The sequence below is a fragment of the Vespula vulgaris genome, chromosome 3 (genome assembly GCF_905475345.1).
Source record: "Vespula vulgaris chromosome 3, iyVesVulg1.1, whole genome shotgun sequence".
NCBI lineage: Eukaryota > Metazoa > Arthropoda > Insecta > Hymenoptera > Vespidae > Vespula > Vespula vulgaris.
This window is the reverse complement of record NC_066588.1, coordinates 5,665,001-5,690,000: the sequence shown is the minus strand read 5'-3', so window position 1 is coordinate 5,690,000 and position 25,000 is coordinate 5,665,001. Positions and strand designations below refer to the sequence as shown.

Below are 25,000 nucleotides of genomic sequence, written 5' to 3'. Positions count from 1 at the left end.
TCTTTCGAGCTATCGAAAGCTCTGTGAAAGCGTATTTGAGAAATCCAGGGTCACGCATGTGAATAGCGACTTCTCTCTCTCTCTCTCTCTCTCTCTCTCTCTCTTCCTCTCTCTCTTTCTTTCTTTTTCTCTCATTTTCACAGTGCACCGAATAGCATCGTTGCGCTCTCCTGACTCCTGTGGAAAACGAGATTTACTACTAGCTTGCACTGTGGTAATCTACGAATTTGCAGCTTTTTTCGCACGAAATTCACCACACCGTAGAGAACCCGAATTTGCGATCGTTTTTTCTTTTTTTCCTTTTTTTTTCAAACATCGCCATCGCACACCGTGCTCTCATCATTTTTAAAATTCTCTTTTCTCTCTCTCTCTCTCTCCCTTTCTCTCTCTCCCACTCTCTGTCTCTCTGTCTTTTACTCGCTTTTTTGCTTCTTTTTTCACCTTTCAGTAAACGCATCGAGAGAGAATTTATGATGTCAAAAAACGAAGCTCGATGGATCGTGAATATCTCTGCGAACTGTTTTCGAAAACGATTCCGCTTTTGGTATCAAAACACTCCTTCCCTCGTACTTTTATTTTTGGTATAATCGCTTGGAAAGTCACTTCTCAAAAAAGAGGAGGAGCGGGGGAAAAAGAAAAATGTTAACGCCTGTTCGCTCACACATTTATTAAAGATGATAAAAAAAAGAAAAAAAGTTGCCAAACTCTATCGAAAATGCATGAATGATTCGTAAAAAGTATTTGATTCCTACCGTTTCAATAAACGGTCAAATATTAGCGTGAAAAATCCTACATGGGTACTTCATTTGCCTCGTGTTTATCGTTGGTTTTTGATACTATTTTTCTTCTTTTTTTTTTATGTCACTATAACGCGACGCAACATTTACAAGGACATGAATATGTATACCTCGTCCATCGTTTGTAAACGGCCTCATCGATAACGCCGTTGCGTTGTACTCTGTACTGATTTCTATTTTTTTTTTTTTCTTTTTATACATAAATATATGTGTGTATGTATGTATAAATATATATTTACAATAGAACAACAAAGAATGAGTAAGCGAGAATGGAAATATTTCGAGTGGTTATTAATTTAATAGAAAACAAAAAGGATAGAATTTTATTGACGTCGATATAAATGCGTTCCATCGATATTTCCCTTGTTTTTCTCGAAGGAAAAAGAAAGATATTTGAACGTCCGAGATTTTATCGAGCATTCGTGCGAAACAACAAAATTATAGGAAGGATCTTAAAGTCCTGAGAACAGCTGCCAAGACGCGAGATAATTCTTTTATTACTCCAGCTATTTTCTTTCGAAAGTGGGTCGACTTCGTCGTCGAAGGTCTTCGATGGAGAACGGCCATCGGCTTTCAACGTATCTGGGAAAAGTAGCGAACGAGTTGGCAAAATAAAAGGTACGTCGAACGAAGTTGTCGTCGAGAAAACGGCAAATCGAAATCCGATGAGACAACGAGTTATAGGTACATGCTACGAGACGTACATGCTACGAGTTAGCTTTTGCTTGTTCTTAGATTGTATATAAACTTTTATAAATATATTACATATTATATATATATATATATATATATATATATATATGTATGTATATATGTATGTATGTATGTATGTACAAACGTATATTTCTTTTCAAATTATTTACATTATTTGTATCAAAGATTTTTATCACGTACATCGACATAGTCGAATCGATACATGGAACGGCCCCATTTTCTTCTAAGAAGAAAAAGATTGATCAAAAGGCAATAAAATTAGAACGAAAATTGTAGCATTTTTTTTCTGTGTTACCAAGAAAATTGTTGAGCTGATTTCGTGTGGAAACTGCGAAGAAGAAAAAAAAAGGAAGCTAGGATTGCCCTCGTTAAGGAAACGAAAGGGAAGGAAGGAAAGACGATTCAAGGAGAGAGATTTAGACACGACCACCCCGCATCGGTCAAATATTTATTTTCTCTCGAAATAAAGAAGTTTCTTTTGTAAGGTTAGTAGAACGATCGAACGCTTCTACACGCAAGCTTTCTTCTCTCTCTCTCTCTCTCTCTCTCTCTTAGCCCTTGCGTGTACAACAATTTTACGACAGCATCCAATCCCACCAGTGGAACTTCTTCTTCCTTCCCCTCATGAAAAACGACTTTCAGAAAATCTAATCTTTCCACAAGTTGACTCAGAACTAACTAACTAACTGACTGACTGAGTGACTGACTGACTGACTAACTTGCTTCTCTTTCGAAAAAGTATAACTTGATTTGCTTTATTTTTTATATAATTAATTTATTCCGCATAATAAATATATATATATTTATATATATAACATATTTATAAAAAATACATGCTATAAAATCATGGAATAATATCGAAACTATATAAATCGACCGATCGTGTCCTATCTGATGGGAAAAATTTTTTAATATAACTAAAATGTATATACATCGTTTTTTTAGTGCTAGTCAGATACAATAAACCTAGATACACATATACATCACTTCACTCTAGAACAAAGTGAGGGAAAGAGAGTCAATATCGCGATACAAAAAAAAAGAGAGAGAGAAAGAGAAAAAAGAAGAAGAAAGGGCTGGTAAAGGCAACTACTATGATAGCTTGTGTATAGTATATCGGTAAAAGCGAAAGAAAGAAAGAAAAAGAGAGACGAAGCTGTTACTGCACGTAGTATCGCATCTGTCGGTATTGTATCGTATATGTAGCTAGAACGAAGAACGTGTGGCTAACTGTAATAATGCGACGATGAATGCACGCTAACTAACGAGCATACAGTTGCCCTCGAAAAGCCCTCTCCATATTGCCGCTTTGTATGCCCATCCACGTGACGCTGCCACGTCGTTCAGTGCATCATCGTCGTGTGTCGATCGAGCAACCTCTTCGTTTCTATGCTTTACTCTTTCTCTCTCTCTCTCTCTCTCTCTCTCTCTCTCTCTCTCTCTCTATCTCTCTATCTTTCTACCTCAGTCTCTCTCTCTCTCTCTCTTTCACTCTTCGACCTCTTTGTAGTGCAGAGCTTCGAGTATTCTGAGAAGGGAGTGTCACAGTTAACGACTAAAAAGGATACTGATATATCGCTTGGTTGACAGTTTTACGAATGATCGCCACCTTTCCTTGTTATCTTCCTAGATACACTCAAGCCCTCACTATTCATCTTCTTTTTCTTTTCTTCTTGCTTTCTTTTTTTTCTTCTTTCTCCTTCTTTTTTTTCTCTTTCATACTTACCCTTATGCAAGTTTGTCCTTTTGTCCTTTTTTTATCCCGTTAGAAACGTCGAGTTTAAACGTTTTCACTTTTCATCGATCGATTTATCGATCGATTATTGAGATCGTATAACAATCGTTAGAAACAAATTCGTTAGAAGAAAATTTGTATCCTCCCGTTATTATTAGTAGTAAGTAGTTTTCTAGGCGCACGCCGCACGATAATATAGAGATTTTCTTCGAAGAAATTCGTTGGCAAATCTTCACCGAGGGAGATCTCCGGAAAGCCGAGACGAATAAGAAACGAGTTAGAGACGAACGTAACATCCCCTTTTCTGCAAAGGGGAAGGAGGTTCGAAAGTTTCGCAGCGAGCGAAACATCGGACAAGCGTCTTCATCAGCGATCTTAACGAGACATCTCCCAGACTTAATTAGGTTGCTTTCTCGTCGTCGACTTTTTTGAAGCTTCCGCTTGCTTTCTCTCTCTCTCTCTCTCTCTCTCTCTCTCTCTCTCTTGCTTTCCTTTTTCGTCTCTTAACTCTTCTATCTCTCTTTCTCTTTTTGTATCTTACGAAGAAAGGCGGTGCGAAATGTCGTCTTCTTTTATCGTACCGATTCTCCTCTCTCTCTCTCTCTCTCTCTCTCTCTCTCTCTCTCTCGTGCGCGCATTGAAATTATAATTAGAACACTCTCGGCTAATCTACCATTCATCTTCCAACGTAGCTCGAATTGAGATCGTTATCTAAACGTCTATCGCCGTCCATAACACTAGTCACCAACACTGAGGTGACCTTCCCCCTTCCTCTACTTACTCTCTCTCTCTCTCTCCTTGAAGAACATTTAAGGAGAGAGAGAGAGAGAGAGAGTGATGCGGAGACTGCGCTATCGTTGCTTTGTACGCCATTACGACGTTGCACGACACGATAACGACCTCTCGTCGTCGCTCGAATCGAGCATTGCCTTTTTCAAACGACCCTCCTCCCTTCACTCTCTTCCACCCTTTACTTCTTCTTCTTTGGTCTCTACAATGCCGACTTCTTGTAACGTTGCTCGACTTCGTTGTTCCAGTTTAAAGACCCTTCCTCTCTCTCCTGAAAGACTTTTCGAATGATTGGCCGCACGATCGTACGTTATAATTGAAAGACCAAGAAAGAGAGAGAGAAAGAGAAAACCTCAACGATGTTTCTCTAATGGACGAACAAAAGGGTGCCCTTAATTGTACTGTCGAAAAGTATGTCGTTGGTGTATTTAACGAAAGTCTCTTTATTAACAACGTCAAATCGGTATTAATTTTTCTTTTTTTTTTTTCTTCTCTTATTCTTTTTAATAATTATAAAAACTTCTTCTCCATCCGACAAACATTTCATACTCCAAAGGTTTAAGCTTTACGAGCAAAACTGAGGATTTCAAATGTCACGACTGGATTATCTTTTTTATCTTTTTTATTATCTCCTTGACACCTGTAAAAACAAAGAGAAAGGAAATAAAATAAATCCTGACACCCATAAAAAAAAGAAATAAAAGAATATAAATACCTTTATATTTTAATACCTTTATGCATACATATATACATACATATATACATATCTTTCTTCATACATTTACGATCCTGATATACGTCGTGTTTATCGTATTATACGTATAAAGTTAATTTTATCGTACTATCGACCGATCGTTACCGTTCATTTGACTCTTAGAAATAGTAACAACGTGAACGCGAAAACTAAAAAACGAAAAACGAGAAAGTGACTCGTTCGCCGAACTTTTCTCGATCGCTTTCCCTTTCTCATTGTGGAAGTGGTCGTGCCCTTTCGATTGGCCAAAACTTTTTTCGTTTCATCGTTCTCGGTCATTGGAGTTAGCTCCCCTTTTTATTTATTTATTTGTTTTATTTTTGTTTTCTTCTTTTCTTTTTTTTTATTATTATTTTTAATTGGAGGAAGCACAGGTGCGAGATGAATCTCATTAGTTTCTCTTTTTTCTTCTCCTTCTTCTTTTTCTATTTTTTTTCTTTTCTTTTCTTTTCATTCCTTTTCTTTTCTTTTCTTCTCTTTTCCCTAATCCCATTTACCCTTTTCTTTTCTTTTGTTTTATTTCTCTCTGCTCTGAAAGTCGGGCAATCTTCGAAATCTCCCTTTCTTTTCTTCCTTCCTTCCTTCCTTCAAGTATCTCCTTTCGATTCCGAGTTTCCTTCGATTTAACACCTACGAGTAGTCTGGCTTTTTTCCCTTTCCATGATGTTCCCTTCTCATAGCCACTACATAGAAAACTCTACCTTATTCATCGAAAAAAAAACGACCCTTCTGACCTTTTTCCACACTCTCAACCTCTCCCATCTCTCTCTCTCTCTCTCTCTCTCTCTTTCTCTCTCGCATGAAACTCGTGTTTTTTTCCTTCGCTGCTTCTTTCGTTTCACTCTCTTTCTCTCCCTCTCTTTTTCTCTCCCAATGGTCTCCTTCACACCCTACCACGAAGTCGGCGTATCTTGAAATAAATACAACGGTGGTGTGTTGGCAAACATTAAGAGTTAGCAAGGGTGCAGAAGGAGAGAACGAAGAGAAAACGAAGGGGACTATAAGTAAAGCTAGCAGTTCGAGTCACGTATGAATGTACATTAGTAAAAGGTATGATTATGTTCTCTATGTGTATATGCGTATAGATAATGTTTATATAAATATGTATATCTATAATACGTACAATACACTCGTGTATAAAGGTCTACTAGAACTATATATTATAGTACACGGAGAAACGTCGTGACGATGCGTGACAGATTGGACGCGAGGGATTAACAAATTTCAGGGAATACGTCGGTGCACAGGCCGCCAATTTGTCGATATCGTCGTTATCGTCGATGGAGACTGATCGATTTGATTCCAACTTGCGATCTGTCCGCTTCGTTTCCAGAAAAATTTCGTTGCAAACTCTACTCCGTTGAAATGATCAAAAATTTCGTTATTTCTCTTTCTTTTTTTTTCGTTTCTTTACGTATACCGAAATGAATTTAAAAAATAAAGAAAAAGAAAAAGGATTTAAAAAAATATCAAAGAGAAGCACGAAATTGCTTCCTTCGTTTATATAATTACTTATCCAGACGTTTTACTCCTGTCATTCACTTCCGGAGAGCACACCAAGGAGCTTTGGAATTTTTGCAGTCGGTGTGAATGCACAGAGGAAAGTACGCGTGGTCGCTCTTACCGGATGTCATTAGGCATCTCTCCGGTTGGTACAAGTCGGTCATTTTCTGGCGAGTCGTTTGGCCAAGCTTTCCTCTTACTTAAAGTTAATTTCGTCTGGCTAGGTGTCTACCGAGCAAAGACACGTAACTATGCGTTTAGATAGTTTCTCTCTCTCTCTCTTTCTCTCTTTCTCTCACGTAATTGGTATATAAATATAAACGTGTCTCATACTCTATCTCTATCCCTCTCTGTATACTGACATATAAACGTAGACGTAGATACGTATATCGTGAGAAGAGGGGTTGGAGAGGGAGGTAGAGGACAGCTTAGGGATTCTCCTGCTCTCGATGGTATGTCGGAGCTTAGATACGGTACCGTGCGGACGAGAGGGAACGATGAAGCGACAATTACGTTGAAATAGTGCTTCCGCCAGGAACGCCAATGCCCTCTCTCTCTGTCCTCCTTCTCTTCTTCCTTCTCCTCTTCGCACACCAACAACGTCCATCGCTTTCCATAACTCTCTGCATACCATCGAGTCTCCTAAAGCTTCCCGAAACGTTAGCATCTCGAACTTATGAAACTCGTCAGCGCTACTTCTTTATTAATCGACAAAAAATTCTCTTGCAAATAAATTCTATCAGTACGTTTGTTCTTGTTTTCTTCTTTTTCTCTTTTTCTCAGAATTTACAAACACCGTCTTCCGATAGAGTATTTTTATTATCAATGAATTATACTTATCAAAAGCTCAATTTTAATTTGTTTTTGTTTGAACGAGAAACAAAGTCTTTCTCTAAACCGATTTAGATCGGTTTTAGAAACAATTCGTCAAATTTTTATTGAGTAAACGTCGACATCAACAATGTGACTTTTTCAATAAAATATTTACATTTACCATGGATGAACAACGATCGACATCCGATAGTCAAAAAGTTTTTCATTTCGTTAGAATTTTATGATGCGAGCGAGGTAATCTGTTTTTCGCGAGAACGAAAACCTATTCCCTCTAGCAACGAACGAACACATAAAATTTCGTTCCCGATTCGCATTCGAAATCGTTGGAAAATCCTCTTTCGGTCTGCTACCGTGGATAAACGTTAGATTACAGGTATAAGCGAGGGCGAGCGTTCGAGCGAACATTGTTGCGAACAATACGCTATCTCACTCGCTCTCTCGCACATACACACACATACTCCCTTTCGCGTACACGCATACACACATACAAATGTACACACACACACAAATACACTCTTTCCGGACGCGGAGAGAAAAGTTTCAGGCGGACAAAAATTCCGTTTTCATCCGACTCAACTTTTATCCGATCGGAAGCGTCGCGACGCTCCTTTCACAAAGGAGCAAAGACCCAGCCCGATGGCTTAGGCTCCTCTTTCGTGATACCAGAGAATCTTCCACGTTCTAACCGAGCTTACGAGTCCACCAAGAAAATACATACATACGTACTACTTACTACTAAACGTTGCCGCCGTGAATATTCCTCCATTTATGTAATACACATTCAAAAGGAAACTCCTTTAATCGAAAACTTTTCGATAAGCGACTTAAAAATCTTACGATTTGGTATTAACCATATGTTCTTATATATGCATATATATATATATTTTTTTTTCATGTTCACTATTGATATTGAATATTTAATATGGAGTTGGGTTGAAGTATGAAGAAGGAATGAAATTGTAGCAAAAGAAAATTATTCGATGAATTTGCAAACGGATCGGAGTAAGTTCGCGGAAAACGTAAATCTCTCTTTCTCTCTCTCTCTCTCTCTCTCTCTCTCTCTCTCTCTCTCTCTCTCTCTCTCTCTCTTAGTCGATGTGACCTACGAAAAGAGAAAGAGAGAGAGAGAGAGAGAGAGAAAGAGAAAGAGAGAGAGAGGGAAAGTTAGAAGGGGCTATAAACAGTCTCGCGTCGCTTTACTACCTCGACGGGAAAGGTTATAAAATATTCACGGGAAATATGGCGAAATACGAAGCGAATGAGAACACGTTCCACGTGCGTCAAATTAAAAAATCTTTCTCTCGCGTTCTCTACCATTTTTCTTTCAAAATGGATTATATACCTATACGAACGAGAAAAAAAGAAAAGAAGAAAAAAAGAATGATATTCGAATATTGTCGTTTATATAATGCAATAGGAATGACGTTTTAAAGATGCAATAATTAACTATCACTTTATAAGTAGAAACAGAATACAAGCTAGAATGAGTTTTCAAGTAGTCAGCCGTTTTCGACAAACTATATGATTTCAAAAAGAAGAATAAAACGTAAGAATGTGGGAAAAGTCTAACACACGTATTGGTTTTTTGGTATAAATAGAGAAATAATGTCTTCCTGGGTATTGTTAAACAGAAAACACTTGAGAGCCAAAAATATACCTATGTAGTAGGTAAGTATGTGTATATCGGGGTCGAGAGTAAGAAGAGTAGAGCAAAAGCGTGTAGGTGGAAGAAGGCTTGATAGACGAGCTTTTGAGTGAGAGAAAGATAAAGAGAGAGAGAGAGAGAGAACGTGACTTTGTAAGAGAAAGTTATTTTGGCATTTTATGGAAAATAAGAGGTAAAAAAAGAAAAGAGAGAGAGAGAGAGAGAGAGAGAGAGAGAGAGAGAGAGAAAGTTACTTCGATATTCTGCAAAAAATAAGAAATAAAAAAATAGAGAAAAATATAAAAAAGGAAAATGTTTTAAAGAACCCTTCCAAATACTGACCGAGTAAAGGGAGCATACTGCAGACAGGACATATATAATGCAACGGACAATCGAAACCCTTGAAATTAGATTTACCCGGCCGTAGTTGACTCAGGACGAAGGTCAGCTTTTCCGAAGTATCCGAACAAGTGAAACTCCTTTTTCTTGACATTCGAACAAATTCAAGTAGGGTAGGAGACATTACGAATCGCAAACCGTTTCTCTTGTTTCTTTCGTTTACTCAAATACACGATGACGAAAACAACACGAAGAACGTGCAAATATTAAAATTGATTTAATCAATGGCTATTGAACATTTTTTCTTTCTTTTTCTTCTCTCTTTTCTTTCCGTTTCTTTTTTCTTTTTTTTTTTTGACTGGAACGAGCGAAACTTGTTCCAGTCATAGGATGAAAAGAGACTTTTGATAATTATAGTTTTTTTATCTTTAATCGTTTATCCTATCCAACGCCTCTTAATTTCTAAAACGAATAATCTTTTTCTCATTAGTCATTAATCTTTTTAAAAATAATTTTATCATAACTCTGAATTGAACGAACGCTCCGGAAAAATCCTTCTTTCATTATACGTATTTTATGATTCTAAATCCTTTGCGAGAATTATGTAAAGAATACAAAAGCATAAAAAAAAACAAGAGAAAGATACAGAAAGAAAGAAAGAAAAAGAGAGAGAATGCAAAACGCATTATACAATATATAGAAACGAAATTCTATAAATTTCTCCAAATGACGTATTTCCTTCGTAAATGATAAATGATATTCTCATTAAAGTTTAATGAAATTTATATTAACCGAACATTTATTATTTCACGAGAATGCTTTATCGCTTGCTTGATTTTCGAGATCTCGTACTTTAAACATTGATTAAACAATGATATTTGATAATGCAAAAAACAGATTTTATGATACTGATCCGTAATAAAGGCATTTAATTAGATTATGCGTTCATGATACACACATACATATATATATATATATATATATATATATATATATACATACATACATACATATTAGTATAATGTAATACATATAAGTCACGTATATTTCTATTTCTTTAATTATTTTAATTAATATTTTTAAAAAATTATCTTTTAGTAATTAAATCGTCTTTACTTTCTCCAACAAAATGTATACTTTTTATACAAATATGGTAATTCAAATAATATTAATGTCAACGTTAAAACTATCATAAAATAAATTTACTTTATTCTCAGAGTTCAAACAATAATCGAATCAACTTTTCTCTAAACGTCGACAAATTATTGGGAGAGCATAATATTTTCTTAACAATACATTAAAAAACAAATATAGGAAATAACGATCGGTTCTGTTACTCTCTCGGTCTTATATACCTACCTATATATAAATAGAGTAAAATAACGATTTCGCTATAAAAATAAGCTCCCATTGTTGCAACGAACGTAACTCGTAAAGCTTGCCTTTCAATCGAGGGCACCCATAATATAACTGATATAAAGATCGTTTTTAATGTGACATATTAACGCGTTGAGCTTGTCGTGAAATCCGATAAAAGGTAAAATTAATGCCATTACGTTGGTACGCACTTGATCGTCGAGGGATGTTTCACGTGGTAGCCAATAGCGTGCCAATGTGACAAAGTGCTCGTTTCAAGAACGTACTTCTTCATAGTTGCAATTATTTATCGGTCGTTACTGTAAAATTTATATATATATTTTTTTTACGATTATGATTGATAACGATAGCTGTTGAGCAAAAAATAAAAAAACAAAGCAACGTACATAGTGTATTAAATACTCGTATATGGGTTCACATAGACAAAAGATGCTTCTACCGTCGATTTATCGATCATTATCGACGAGCAGCAACTCACTCTTGGATTTATATGGCTTTGATAATACGATCGCCGTCGGAAAGAAAGAAAGAAAGAAAGAAAGAAAACAAGAAAGAAAGAAAGAAAGAAAGTAAGATCGATCACGAGTAGTAGTGGTTCATGCTCTCGATGTTATACAACTTCAGTAAGGAGTTGTATATGCGATCCAATAGTAATATCTCAGAGAGCTCTTCGATCTAATGTGAATTATATGATGAGAATCATCTTCGTGAAGATTTTTAAGAATAGATAGAAAAAAAAAGAATAAGTTTCTCTTATATCACGTGATGATATTTAAACGAAATATATAGATACAAAATAAAAAGATAAAACAAAGTAACGAAAGTCTGTGTATATGTGTGATGTATAATTTATTCCATAGACTTTATTTAACAAATTCCATAATCTATAATCGATGATCAAGAAAAAGGAAAAAATGCAGAATAGGGATAAAAGAAAGAATCTATTAGATAAATAGAGATACATACATACATACATACATACATACATACATATATATATATATATATATACATATATAATGAAAAAAAAAAAAATAGAAAAAAGCGACTATTTCGTGGTGTTATTTCTCATCGACTAGTCGCGCCGTTTGGCACGTTTCGGGCCATTGAAGCGGGTTTACATGAAAAATCGTAGGCAGTCGATGGCTGCGTCAGAGTTAACGATCCACTAGGGTTGTATTTGTTATTCTTCGCAAATGACGCGGAGTCACCTGCGTTGGCGTCGACGAAGAAGGGCAGAACAGGACAAACGAAGCAACGACGACGACGACGACGACGCTATCATCATCGTCGTTAGAGAAAACATCACGCTTTGGAGCATTTCTCGGTTCGCCGAATACACAGCAGCAAGTCTTCTTCTTCTTCTTGCCGTCCATTTCTCCTTCCACCAACGACTTTCTTCGGGCGTGTCGCACTCAAAATAATGACGCCTCGTGCCTCGGCAATACGGCTGGATGCGCGTCTCGACCCTTCGAGGCCCATCCGCCCTGAAAGTCGTTACGTTTACGTATGTGAAAATCTGGTCCCTTCTCCTTTTCCACTATCCGCAATATCCTCCTAAGATTTTTCTTCATTACGTCGTGTCCCGCTGCCATCTCGCCTCCTAAGGCCTCCTTTCCTCATAAGAGAGAAAGAGAGAGAGAAAGGAAAAGAGAGAGAAAGAAGAGAGAAATAGCTGAGATGAAATTGAGTTTCGCGAAACTCGTAAGAGAAAGAGAGAGGGAGAGAGAGAGAGAGAGAAAGAATGGCGGAAAAAGAGGAGAAAGGAGGCGAAAGAATAAGGGAAACCAAGCGGGCCGACGGCCAAGTTGCTTCAACTAAAAATATCAAAGAACTCGAGTATTTCTTACCCTCTTCTTCTTTTTTCTCTCTTTCTTGCTCTCCTTCTTTCTCTCTCTTTCTTTTTATCTATCTATTTTTCTCTTCCTTTTTCTCTTTATCCCTCGAGCCACACTTCGCCGAGCTCGCAGAACACAGTACCGATATTCGAGCTAATAGGATACTTCGGGCTTACAGGAAAACGGAATACCTTTCTTCCACAGAAACGTTGAAAGTCAATTAGCTGAATGATTCGTTCGTTACCTATGAAAATTTTATCGATAATCATTTCAACGATATTGACGATTATTATAAATATTATAACAGTGAGTAGAAGAGATAAAAAAAAAAGCAACAAAAAATAAGGAAGGAAGAAAGAAAGAAAAACGATGATCATCCTTCAATAGAAATCGAATATATTCAAAGGAAATGTGTAAAAACATAAAAAGGAAAGAGGACAACGAAGTCAGGGAAAACGTTTTTGCATTATCGTCACGTGCTATCGTCTTATTACTGGCACACGTGGTGTAATATTCTCTCCCTCATCTTCGCGTCTCTTCTCGTAGCAACCAGCATCCTTCTTTTGCTTCTACGGCTTCCCACATTGTTAGGATGCGACAGGCGGTTCAGTCACGACAGGGGATGATCGAATGCTGTCAAAGTTTGCGGAGAGAACCGTGAGCCGATGATACATATATCCATCCCTTCCTGCTAATCGAACGCGAACTTTGCCGTAGGAGCAAAAGCTTTCCGATGACGTCGACATAGCCGGTGTATCATCTTCAAACCCCATACCACTATCCTCACTTTCCACTTTTCCTATTCCTTCTACCCTCACCAACACCCACCTACCCTGTTCACTAGTACAGTTTCTCTTCGAAGTCTCGTTTTTCTCTTCTCTCTCTCTCTCTCTCTCTCTCTCTCTCTCTTTCTCTCTCTTTCTTTCTCTTTCTTACACACAACACTCATACACACATACATACATCTATATATATATTGTATATACACGTGACTTTTATCCACACGCTCGTAATAACGGACACCATCTAGCCTTCCCTTTCTTCTTCATCCCATATCGTTTCTTCAAGAAAAATACAGGGCTTCGTGTCGCGGGTTAGACTCGCGTAAACGTGAGACAACTTTCAAGTCGAAGTCGTGTCGTTACCACCTGATGGAATCCAATATCATAAAGGTCGAAGACACTTCTCTCCGGGTGATTTCCACGTTAATATGACTGCAAGTTTGCCAAGACCATCGTTCTTTCCATCTTTTTTTTTCTTTCTTTTTTTTCTTTCCCTTTTTTCTGTAATCTTAGAGGAACAAGAATCGATCTTTCGTGGAGTTTCATCGTCCTAAGAAAATCTAAACGCTGAGAAAGTACTACTATACTTTATCGATGGAGCGTGCGTCGTGGAATATGTAAAACGTGTCGGTCGGTGTTTCTCCGAGAAGATCGATGAAAGAACAACGGGATAGCTTTTTGAAAGAGATCCGCAAGGATTACCAAACTTTCCAAGCGGTTATGAAGGATCTTCGTAAGAATCGAGCACGGAATACGATCGTTCCCTTGATTACGAAGATCTTTTCTCTCTTTCTCTCTCTCTTTTCTTTTTCCTTTCTTTTCTACGTTCTTGGTTCTTCTCGTTGTATATAGGAACTGCAAAATAATCTAGCTATTCAGTTCGGGAATGAATCTTCTTGTAAAAAGTAAATTGAGTTCGTGTAACAAGATTTATTATATTTTTATTCCGTGACTTATATTTATATAACATATATGAATATTAGATATGAATCAATAATTACCAAAGTAGCCCAAAATTGAATGTTTTTTATTACTTATTTAAAGTTAAATCGGTCTATGACCTAGGTTACTACTAAAAATTATCATAAAATTGACGTTATAAAATGATATTTATCAAGCTAGAATGTGGGACTCGAAAAATTCGAAGAATAACTTGAATGACACGGCAATAGAAGGGATGCAAGTAAATAGAGTCGATCGTTTTCGTATCGACGATCTTTCATATGGCATACAAATGTAACGTGTGCACTTCGTCAGAAATCGTGAAGGATCCAGCAGAAATCGCGAATGCCACTCACGAACATAGAAATATTCCGGTACCGTGGAATAACGCTAGAAACGATCGAGAATGCGATTTTAAGGTTTGATGGGTGGGATGAAACGGTGTATCATCGTTTTACTAGTTCGCGCACGTTCGTATGCGTTCGTTGTATCGTTTATTAATCATCTACATAGCTGCATATAAACGAAAAAATAAATAAATAACAAATATATCGGTACAATGAATTTATCAAAAATTCGATTTCTTTTTTTTTTATATCAAGTAGAACGAACAATGTTTTTTATTACAAAAATTATGTGTCATATACATTACTTTTATCATAAATGAAAAATAATGTGAACGTTGCTCGAGAAGAATGAAATAAGAGAAAAAAAAAGAGACAAAAAAGAAGAAAAATAAAAAGAACGACGATATACATACATAAGTCATAGATGGAAAACGAATGTTGGAACGAGCGAAAAGGTACGTCAGCATCGAAGCGAGCGCGGTGGCTCCGAGCAAAGAGATTGGATTTTCGCGTGGAAAACGCGAAACGATTCCTCTCACGTCTCGCATGATTTTATCTCCTCTCGACGATCGCGATTCGCTAGTCACGGATCGCGCCTAGCGGAGGAATGATTCTGAGGCTAATGCATCGTCGCATAAAGACGTGTCGCTATGAAAATATCGAAACATTTTTCTTTCTTGTTCACATTGAAATCGGTCAGACTATATAATATACATTCATAATTTACATATGTAATTATGAAAGTTGCTTCCTAAGTCATATACATATATATATATACATTATTCTTTTATTTGAATATGTTGTAATGTAAATCAATCTATTTATTTTGCAACATAAAATAAAGAACAAATAAACTTTTTGATTAACTCACTTTTCCTATATAACATACGAATAAATATAATATAAATATGATAATTCCGATGACCTTGAAATACTTCGTAAACATTCATTACGACATTCAAGGTCAACGTCTGCGTAAAGCTATAAAAATTGGATCAACGAAGGGACGTCTCTTTAAAAGGAGATTACACTTCGAAGGATAACGAGAGAGATAGAGAGAGAGAGAGAGTTTACGCTAGCTCTTATCAGATCTGGGCCGACTCGGATTTCCACGTGAGGAGGAAGAGAAGAAGAAGGCTGTCGAGGGAGGGGTTGTTGGATCGGGAAGAAAAGGGGAGTTTTGGTAGGAGCCTAGCAGCTGGCGGCGTCCTTTCAACGCTATGCCGGATGACAATAAACCACGGGACACAGTACACCGGCCGTAGAAGAGAAGGCAGCCAGGATTTACGCGGGATTGTATTACCGTACATGTACCGCAGCTGCCTGGTATCGCATTTTATAACGTGTTACCACTGACATTAGTATCGTCGTTTCGCGTACCGCGAACTATCTCTCTTTCTCTTTCTCTTTCTCTCTCTCTCTCTCTCTCTCTCTCTCTCTCTGTTTCTCTCTCTCTCTGTTTCTCTCTCTCTCTCTCGTTCAAGCTCAAAGCATGTACGAGCCTACGAGGCGAGAAACGCTGCTTTGTTCTGGACGCCCTTTTCATCTTCCACGATTTTGGTATATACGAGAGAAATTTTTCAATCTCGAGAGACTCTTTAATCTCCTTAAATTGAATTAATTTTCCGAGGGTAGGAAAACTTGTAGAAAAAAAAATGCGGAAAATGAAAGTTCATATTTGTGATATCTATTAATTATTTTCCTTTTTCTTTTTCCCTTTTTTTCGAAAGTAAGTGGAATATTTAAAGATAAATTATCATTTAATTTATAAATTTATCATATGTATTTTCGTTGATACAGATTATGTTGTTATCTCTAAGAAACAACGAACGGATGTTCTAATCCAAACGTAAGATAACTAATTTTCTGCATATTCATACTCCGTATATATATATATATATATATATATATATATATATATATATATATATATATATGAAGAATCGAAATTTCAACGTTAGAACGTCACATAACATAAATTTATCGCCAAGTACACACAATCGTCTTATCCTCTACGTAAAATCGGTCATCGAGTCAGCGAATAACGACGAGCAAAGCTTATTCACATACATACATATACGCATACATTTATACATTCATAGATACATATATATATATATACATATAAATATATATATGTATGTATGTATATATATTATACATATGTATATCTACAATATATACATATATATGTACATACATAGGTACATAGTAATTTTGCTACGACAAAATTCGCAAGCTTTCTCTCGGTGAACGTCGACTTGAATATTCAGTGACATCATAACTATTATTACCGTTAAGACCGATACCCTTGTAGATATAGTACGTATACCTATAGAGAATCGAGAGAGGGTGGAAAGCCATCGTGTTTTTAGGAATTAGGCGCGAGAGATGACGATGACGATGATAACGACGATGACAACGGCAACAGCAACGACAACAACGACAAGGATGCTAGCTAACCGTACAATTATAATTACAATCTCAACGTAATCACATGCTTCTATCTCAAAAGATAGATAGAGATAAAGAGAGATAGCTTGGCAGGGTTCTAATTAATATTAAAAGGCTGAAATTAATAATTAACAACACAGTCCCATAAAGTTTAAAGCATGAAGTTTTCAACAACTAATATTACGATTTCTCTTTTTCTCTCTCTTTCATTTTTGTTCTTTCGATCTTACGAAAATGATAATGACAAAAATGGTAGACCGAGATAGAGAGAATAGTCAAGAGGGAAAAGAAAAAGGAAGGAAGAAGAAAAGAGACGAAAAGACTTCGTTATTCCGCTCACAGCCGAAGTAATTTTTCTCTGGAAAGTGAGATTCAATTTCAAGTACGGCTCCACGCATCGGGTTACAGATCTTTGTGTCACTCTAGCTCTCCTTCGGGACACCCTCTGAAGGAAGGCGGACCCTGAGGTATCAGATTTTTATTAGGATTCTTCCTACGTAGGTATATTTTCTCTCTCTTTCTCTCTCTCTCTTTCTCTCTTTCTTTCTTTCATTCATTCTCCCTTCTCTAATCGTCCTCTCTTAGCCCTCGCTGTTAATCTATCGCCGTAGCACATTTCGTTTAAGACCATCCACCTAACGAGCAAGCGATTTCTCTCTTGCCTTTCAAATTCCATACGCGTCATTCTCATTTTTCCCTTCTTTCCGAAATACCTCGAGTCTTTCTCTCTGTCTTCTTTCTCAACTATCCCGGTGGCGAAAGACGACTATGACGAACGAGCTTCGGAATATACCCACTCCGAACGAATTTAATAATAGTAGTTAACGTTGCCTTCTATTTCGATCGTGACGATAAATCAGGGATCAAAGAACCGTCGGAAATGAAACCGTCGGAAATGATTGGTCTGCAAGCTTACCACGATCTCTCTCTCTCTCTCTCTCTCTCTCTCTCTCTCTTTCTCTTTCTTCCACTATAAATATATACTCAGGATCAGTATATAAAAAGAGACGTTAAATCGTATATATGAAAAAAAATCGAAGATATTTTTATTCGAAGTCAAGACTCTGGAGAAACATAAATAGATATGCACATACATATATTGTAGATATTACTATCGATCGATAACCGAACTTAACTAGTTTGTGTCTCTACGTTGAAGGCGAAATCCAAGGAGACATTCGATCGAAGCGTGCCAGCAATCGACTCTTAATGAAGGACCACTCGTCAACGAAAAGGGACGTTTGATGTTGCTCCCGTGTGTCTCCTAGCGAGTAGTACCAGCATCCCTATTGGTAGTAGGAACGCGTACTATACCTCTAACTGTACGTAGTAGTAGCGTCCTCGAAACGCTCAGGCACTCGAAGCACGTTGTGTGTCGGTGGCTCGTCGACCATCGACGATACATTCGTTACATCATAATTGGATCACACGCTCGAACTCGTATCCTCTAGCTCCTCCTCTCACAGCTGCAACAGTACCAATCTTCCACTCAGACGACACTCAGCTCAATATGTGACGGCACACCACCCCACAATTACCTTTTTAACTTTCAATATATCAGGCAGCCGGTCAATTCGCTTTAATCGGTGTAGGTGTTATACGTTGTCATACCATGAGATAGAAAGAGAAAGACAGATAGAGAGAGATCTCGAACGATCTAGCCTGTTACTCGGTCAAGGCATTGTTCCTTCCTTTGTAGTATTTACAACCGAATAACTTCCTCTATGGTCCCATTGATTAATTAACGCTTTTGTTCGCTCCTATGGAAGCATTTCCTTAATGAGAAAGAGAGAGAGAGAGAAAGAGAGAATAAACGAATAATAATGGATAAACGTAGCAGTGAAAAATAAAATAAAAAGATTTCTTTAGATTGTTTTATTATATAGAAATTTATTGTACACAACAATTCTGATAAGTTGATATAGAAATACCTTTAAATACGGTCAATAAATACGGTCAATATAATATTATTTATAATATTCTAAGGGAAACAATCAAGAAAGATAACGAGCATAGTTTAAGGGTATATAGTATTATATATAGTTAGTAGTTAAGCTAAAAGTGGTGGACCACGGGTGGCCGAACAACGTGTACCAATACGATAACCTAATCCATCGTATCGATTAGGAAATATAACTCGATTTCGGCCAACCGATTTACCAGGGCAAATGGTTTAACCCCTGACTTGAAAGGGGGTTAGGTGGGTAAAATGGCGACGAGGAGAGGGATTTCAGCGCATAGAATAGCTGCTTTTACTTCGTGTCTCGTTCCTTCGCCACCCTTAAACGCCCTTCGTTTCGGAGTTTTCTCCTTAAGTCTTATTTCTCGTCACCCTTCGGACCATTTCGATCGTTCGATGCAATCGAGGCACCGATTATCCTCAATTTAGTCCGTTCGTAAAGCGAATTATTTATCGGTGTTCCATCTAAATTCGTAATATAAAAGAAATTTATTTTCCGTTTTTACGATCGGTCATTAAAATAATGTACCAATTTGAAATTATCAAATTAAGAAATTAACTATTATGAATTAACATGAGGATCTTGCGTATGTATATATACACACACATATACAATGCATAGAAATTATTAATCAATACAATAGCAGCAATAATTCAATATGGAACATATAATATATCGTAAATTCGTTTGAAATGTATTTTAAAATGTGAAATGTAAAAGCTACGGAATGTATAAATACGATATATAGTTATACTTTTGAAATGGAATTTTCAGTCCAACTAGACGTGTAGAATCGCGAAGGTTTAGGTGGTATGTCCGGAAGAGATTTATTTGTTTTGCAGAGAAAAAGAGAGAGAGAGAAAGAGAGAAGCCAGAAGGAGGATACTTTCTCGGTCAGAAGCGTCGACGGATTTCAACCGACGACGGCAATGGCGGCTATGTTAGAGTGAGTGCAGAAGCTCGAGGAAAAGCGAAGATTAATCGCGTTCCTAGCGTCCGGGTAATAGTGTTTACTGCGAATAAATTGGCTTCCGTTCTATCTCGCCCCCGAAAAGCCGGTGCGGCGCCGCGAAATTTTTGAACTTTTCTAAGTTTCTCTAACGGAGAACTAAACCTTATACGGTTTCTATGCGAACATGTATACGTTTGTGTCTGTATTCTATATACTCGAAGCGTAGAAAATTGATTTCAACCGATCCAATAGAAACCATATGTATTTATAAACCTCACGTATGTTCGTCGATTTTGTATCGATAGTATGGATGAAAAAAAAAAAACTTTGTTGCACCTTTCTATTTTTTTCTTTTCCTTTTCTTTTTTCTTTCTTTCTTTTCTTTTGTAATGCACAAAAAAAACAAAAACTAAATTTCACTTCTTGCAATCGTAGATAAGAACGTTTAGATGATAATTCAAAATTTTCGAGCGTAATCGGATGTATTACGATCAAAAAATTCGGGAAATCGTTGAAAAATTTCGATACAACATACAATATTCAAATAATTAATTTTTCTATAAATCGCCAATAAAACGTCTACATTAGTTCATTGGTCGAATGTCTTTCACACACGTATATGCATACAGAGACGACTTAATTTCTTCCTTCATGTCGGACCACGATAACGAGGAAGATTCGCAAATGGGACTTGATATCACCACTGGCCATCGTCCAACATTTCGAAAGGCCCCATTATTTCGCCATTAAACTTTTTCGCTCGATAGTTTCAGTCGGAAGAGACAGACGATGGTGTAGAGACATAGAGAGGAAAAGAGAGAAAATAGTGGTGGGGGTAGTCGATACTTTTAGTAAATTAATTTTCCGCCACGTTCCGTTATTTCAACTTAATGATCCCGAAGAAAAAGCAATATTTATTGCATCTCCTCTCTCTCTCTCTCTCTCTCTCTCTCTCTGTCTCTGTCTCTCTTTGCCTCTCTCTCTCTCTCCCTCTCTCTCTCTCTCCTTTGCTTCCTCGTTTTCTTGCCTCGGTCTGCACGCACGAGTAAGAAAGACTCGGGACTTCTGCCAGTGATCTCTCTTTCCCTCTCTTTCTCTCTTTCTGTCTGTCTATCTTTTTTTACGTCGCGTCTGATTGCTTCCTGCCGTTGGGAAATATGAGCGGACGTTTATAGGATCGTGAAGCGAGCCTCCTCCGTAGCTAAGCTCGATTATTTATGGTATTTGTCGGTAGCTGTTAACCAACTTATGCGTTACGCCAGGCACGCGAGACGTTTTAATGATACTTTGAGGAACGAACGTTGCCGACGGCAAGGTTTTCTTCCCCCGTTGAACCTCTTCCCTTGTCGACAAACTCTACCGAAGGGAAGGAAGCTACTAACACGTAAGAATAAGTGTCTCGAATCTACTTCGTTTCTTCTTTCACTTTTTCATTTTATTCTTTGCGACTTGATTTATGAGAAACCAACTTGAATTCTTCAGGGAGATTTTTCTAGTAAGACCGATGGAAAGTTTTCAAGAGAAAATTGTCCGACTCTGATCTCTGCGTATGTGTTTCTATGCGTGCGTGCGTGCATGCGTGTATATATGTGTTTGTGTGTATATAAGCGTTTCGTCGAACAGCTCGACGTTCGAGTTATCATTGAGATAAATTTCTTTAAATTTTCCGATCATCCATTTGTTGTCTCGTTTATATCGATCAACGAGAATACATCGTTTGGACGATTTCATTTATTAGAATTAATCTCATAAATATATTCTAAAGATCATGTTATATGTGACAAAAAAAAGAGAGAGAGAGCAATCTAATCGAGCAGCTGATCGATCTCGCTGTTTACTTATCCAGAAAGTAGAATAGTATAATGCCAGATTCTATTGTGAAATCTCTGTGTTCTACTTTCGTTTGGCCCATACCGAACGTCCAGCAAATCCTCTTTCTCTCTCTCTCTCTCTCTCTCTCTCCCTCCCTTTCTCCTTTTTTTCTTTTTATACAATATTCACATTCCCGTTTTTTATCCGTATCACAGGATCACTGTCACTAGGACGTTATTCTTATGGGATTTCGGGACAAAATCTAGAAGAAGAAGAAGAAGAGTTGGACGAGTAGAAGGCGTGATGCATTATGTATCTCTGTCTCTTTCTTTCTCTATCGGCGAAGCTAATGCTATTCATGAGTCCACGTGATTATCGGAAAACTATATTTATTCTGGTACCGCATTAAATCCCTGTTTCGACGTTGTCCCTTTTCACAGGACGCTTTTCGAGGATACCAGCCGTGCTTATCCGTTCATTCTCTTTCTCTTCTTCCTGCTAGCAACAGCTCGTGGCTCTTGTCGATGTCCCTCGGCATCGGAGAAGAGAAGGGACCAAGATAAATATCGATGACGAGGATGAAAATAAAATCCGTGACATAGGTTCGACGGGTGAGCCTTAGCCTCGTCGCACGAAAAGCATCCTCGTACTCTCGCGAAATCCCTCGAGTCAATGCCAATATACAGAGAGAGAGAGAGAGAGAGAGAGAGAGAGAGAGAGAGACGCATCTAAATATGTACATATATGTATGTATGTATGAGTACGCTCCGATCCTGTCAGAGTTAATAACCGTATCTGCATCTTTTATAAGCTTTGCGTTATCTCTCCAAAGCCCCGAGAGCGAAATCGTGATACAACGATGTGCCTTCGTCCTCGTTTTCTCTCTTTCTTCCTTTTTCGCTCTCTCTCTCTCTCTCTCTCTCTCTCTCTCTCTCTCTCTCTGGTTATTCTTTGAAAACAACTCGATTATCGAAGGATTCGATATTTGAAGGCTAATCTCAGTCACATCAAATTAATCGTTCCTATTTCAAATTGACACGAGATTTTCGAGAATCAAAAAATATTATATTTAACTCTTTTGGAAGAAAAATACCGGATTATTTTTTAAGTAAATATTAAAAAGGAAATAATAAAAAAATTACATTATCATAATTTCCCGTGGCCAAATGTAATGAAAAACTAAAACGTTGCACGCGTATATTAAACTTATTAACTAATTAAATTTGTTAATATGATATAATGATGCAACTCCAAATACATTTAAAAGTTATCGATACATTTGTTTGCACAATATTGAAACAATATTAATAATTATCAATTACAAATTTGTAAGATATATCTCCCCATATTTTGTTCTCTTTCTCCACTCATGGATTTATTTTCTATGTTACAGACTTCCACCACCGCAACAGCAGGTGACCGTAGGTTCCTTAGGAGGTGGTCTCGGAAGTGGAGCTGGTAATGGCGGTACCGGGACCGTCGCAGCTCAAAATCAAGCGATGGTGATGCCAGGCTTTCCGCTTCGAGCCGCGGCAGTACCGCATTACTCTCCTTACTCACCGTCGCGTTTTCACATCGACAAACGCTGTCAACATAGATGCTCTTGGAAATGTTTCTCCATCGCCTTGATATTACTCGCCGTTGCTCTCACCGGCATGCTCGCGTATTTTGCTGGTAAGCGAACAACGAAAAGAAGATTACTAAGCTTTCACGAATAGATTTTGCTCTCTGCCGTTTATCGATTCACGTGTTCTGTCTTTTCTATTTGAATTTAATAACGGTACACCGATAAAACCGAAAAATCTACATGGATTTATAAGACTGCAAAATTATTAATATTTTTCTACAAATTGAAGTTCTCTTTTATTAAAAATTGTTCGATCGTCAAAATTAAACGTATTCTTTATAAAGAAAAAAGAAAAAAAGAGGAAAGAAGCGTATAAAAATCTAACGGGGATTCAGCTGGATTTAATTACAAAATAATTAATAAAAAAAGAGACACTCGTCTCTCTCGTTATTTATCCACGAACGAGCAAGTACAGATTGACCGACGTCGAGCGGATAACTCGCGTCGGCCATTAATTTTTCACGAGTTAACTGCTCGCCTTTTTTTTCATGCCATAGTCGAGATTTCAAGAGAATAATTCGTAATAGTGTACGATCGTTTATTACAATTATTTATTGCACCTGGAGACAGGCAACACTTCGTACTTCGGCGATAATGGCACTTGGCGATGCAATTTCAGCCTGTTAGTAGGTAAATCTTTTGTATCGATATGTATGAGAAAAAACCATTCTTCTGGGGTAGAAAAATTAAATTAATAACATTATTGATGAAATATTGCCTGCCTCTAGTCTAATTAATATTTAATAATACTAAATCAAACAGCAAATGAATTTATTATAATTATATCGAACATTATTGTAATACTTTAAGGCTCATTATTGCGGTGAAGAATCGTTCATGGTACTCGGTATTTGATATTTTTTTCTCAATTTTCCAATCGGGCTCGATCGGGAAATTACGATCGGCCATGCAGCAGCGGGCCATCGGGATTGGGAAAGTTCGTTACACGCTAATGCGGATTCGTTATCGCCATTATCGTTCTTTAATGTGAAATTGCCGCGGTCTCTCCTCTTTTACGAGGGTGGAAATTTTATAGCTAAATAATTTGCTCGCGAATAATTAGCATGCTATTCGATTTTTCTAAGAGGAGATCAAAATATGTATGTGTGTGTTACATACACACACACACAAATATATATATTAGTACATCGATAGTGCAAAATGATATGATAAATTTTATAAATATTGAAAGAATTAATTAGAAAAACAAAAAAGTTTAAAATGAAGAAAGATACAGAAAAAGAAAATAAACGAAAAAAGTAGAAAAAGGAAGTTAATGGAAATGTACATCGCGATATCACGACATTAAACACTGCCAATGGATTGTTGAAAATACTTTCGACGTAATACTTTTTGTTATTTCTCATTATTTGTATATTTTGAATGTATATGTAAATATACATACGTACACTGGTTAGACTCACTATGCTTAAGATCTATGTATGTAGATACATATATAAGTATATGTGTGCGTGTGTGTGTGTACCTTGTAACATTGCTGCTTGTCGGTTATATTTCACGCTTGACGTTTAAATTCTGCATTTCTTGTGACTGCATGATGACTACGACAACGGGTGCACGAAGGTGTAACACCTCTTCGCGCGCTATTCCTATCCCCTTCTCTTTATTCCGCTTCCCATAGCTCTATGTCTCTTTCTGTCTCTTTCTCTCTCTCTCTCTCTCTTTCTCTTTCTCTTTCTCTTTATCTGTCTTACTCTTCTGCGCACTCCACCTACAAATAACCCTATTATGTAAATCTGGTCTGTTCATTACGAGTCAAGTAACGAGGCCGAACAAA

The 25,000-nt window shown here is 37.2% G+C and overlaps 1 protein-coding gene across 7 annotated transcripts in view; it reads left to right on the top strand.

Moving 5' to 3' along the window:
- Positions 1–25,000, top strand: part of LOC127062823 (teneurin-a) — a 473,231-nt gene that overhangs the window by 410,076 nt on the left and 38,155 nt on the right. For all 7 annotated transcript variants that reach the window (XM_050991642.1, XM_050991641.1, XM_050991640.1 and 4 more), the window contains one exon: positions 22,969–23,249. In XM_050991642.1, the coding sequence (XP_050847599.1) occupies positions 22,969–23,249 (281 nt within the window). The remainder of the gene's footprint in view (positions 1–22,968; positions 23,250–25,000) is intronic.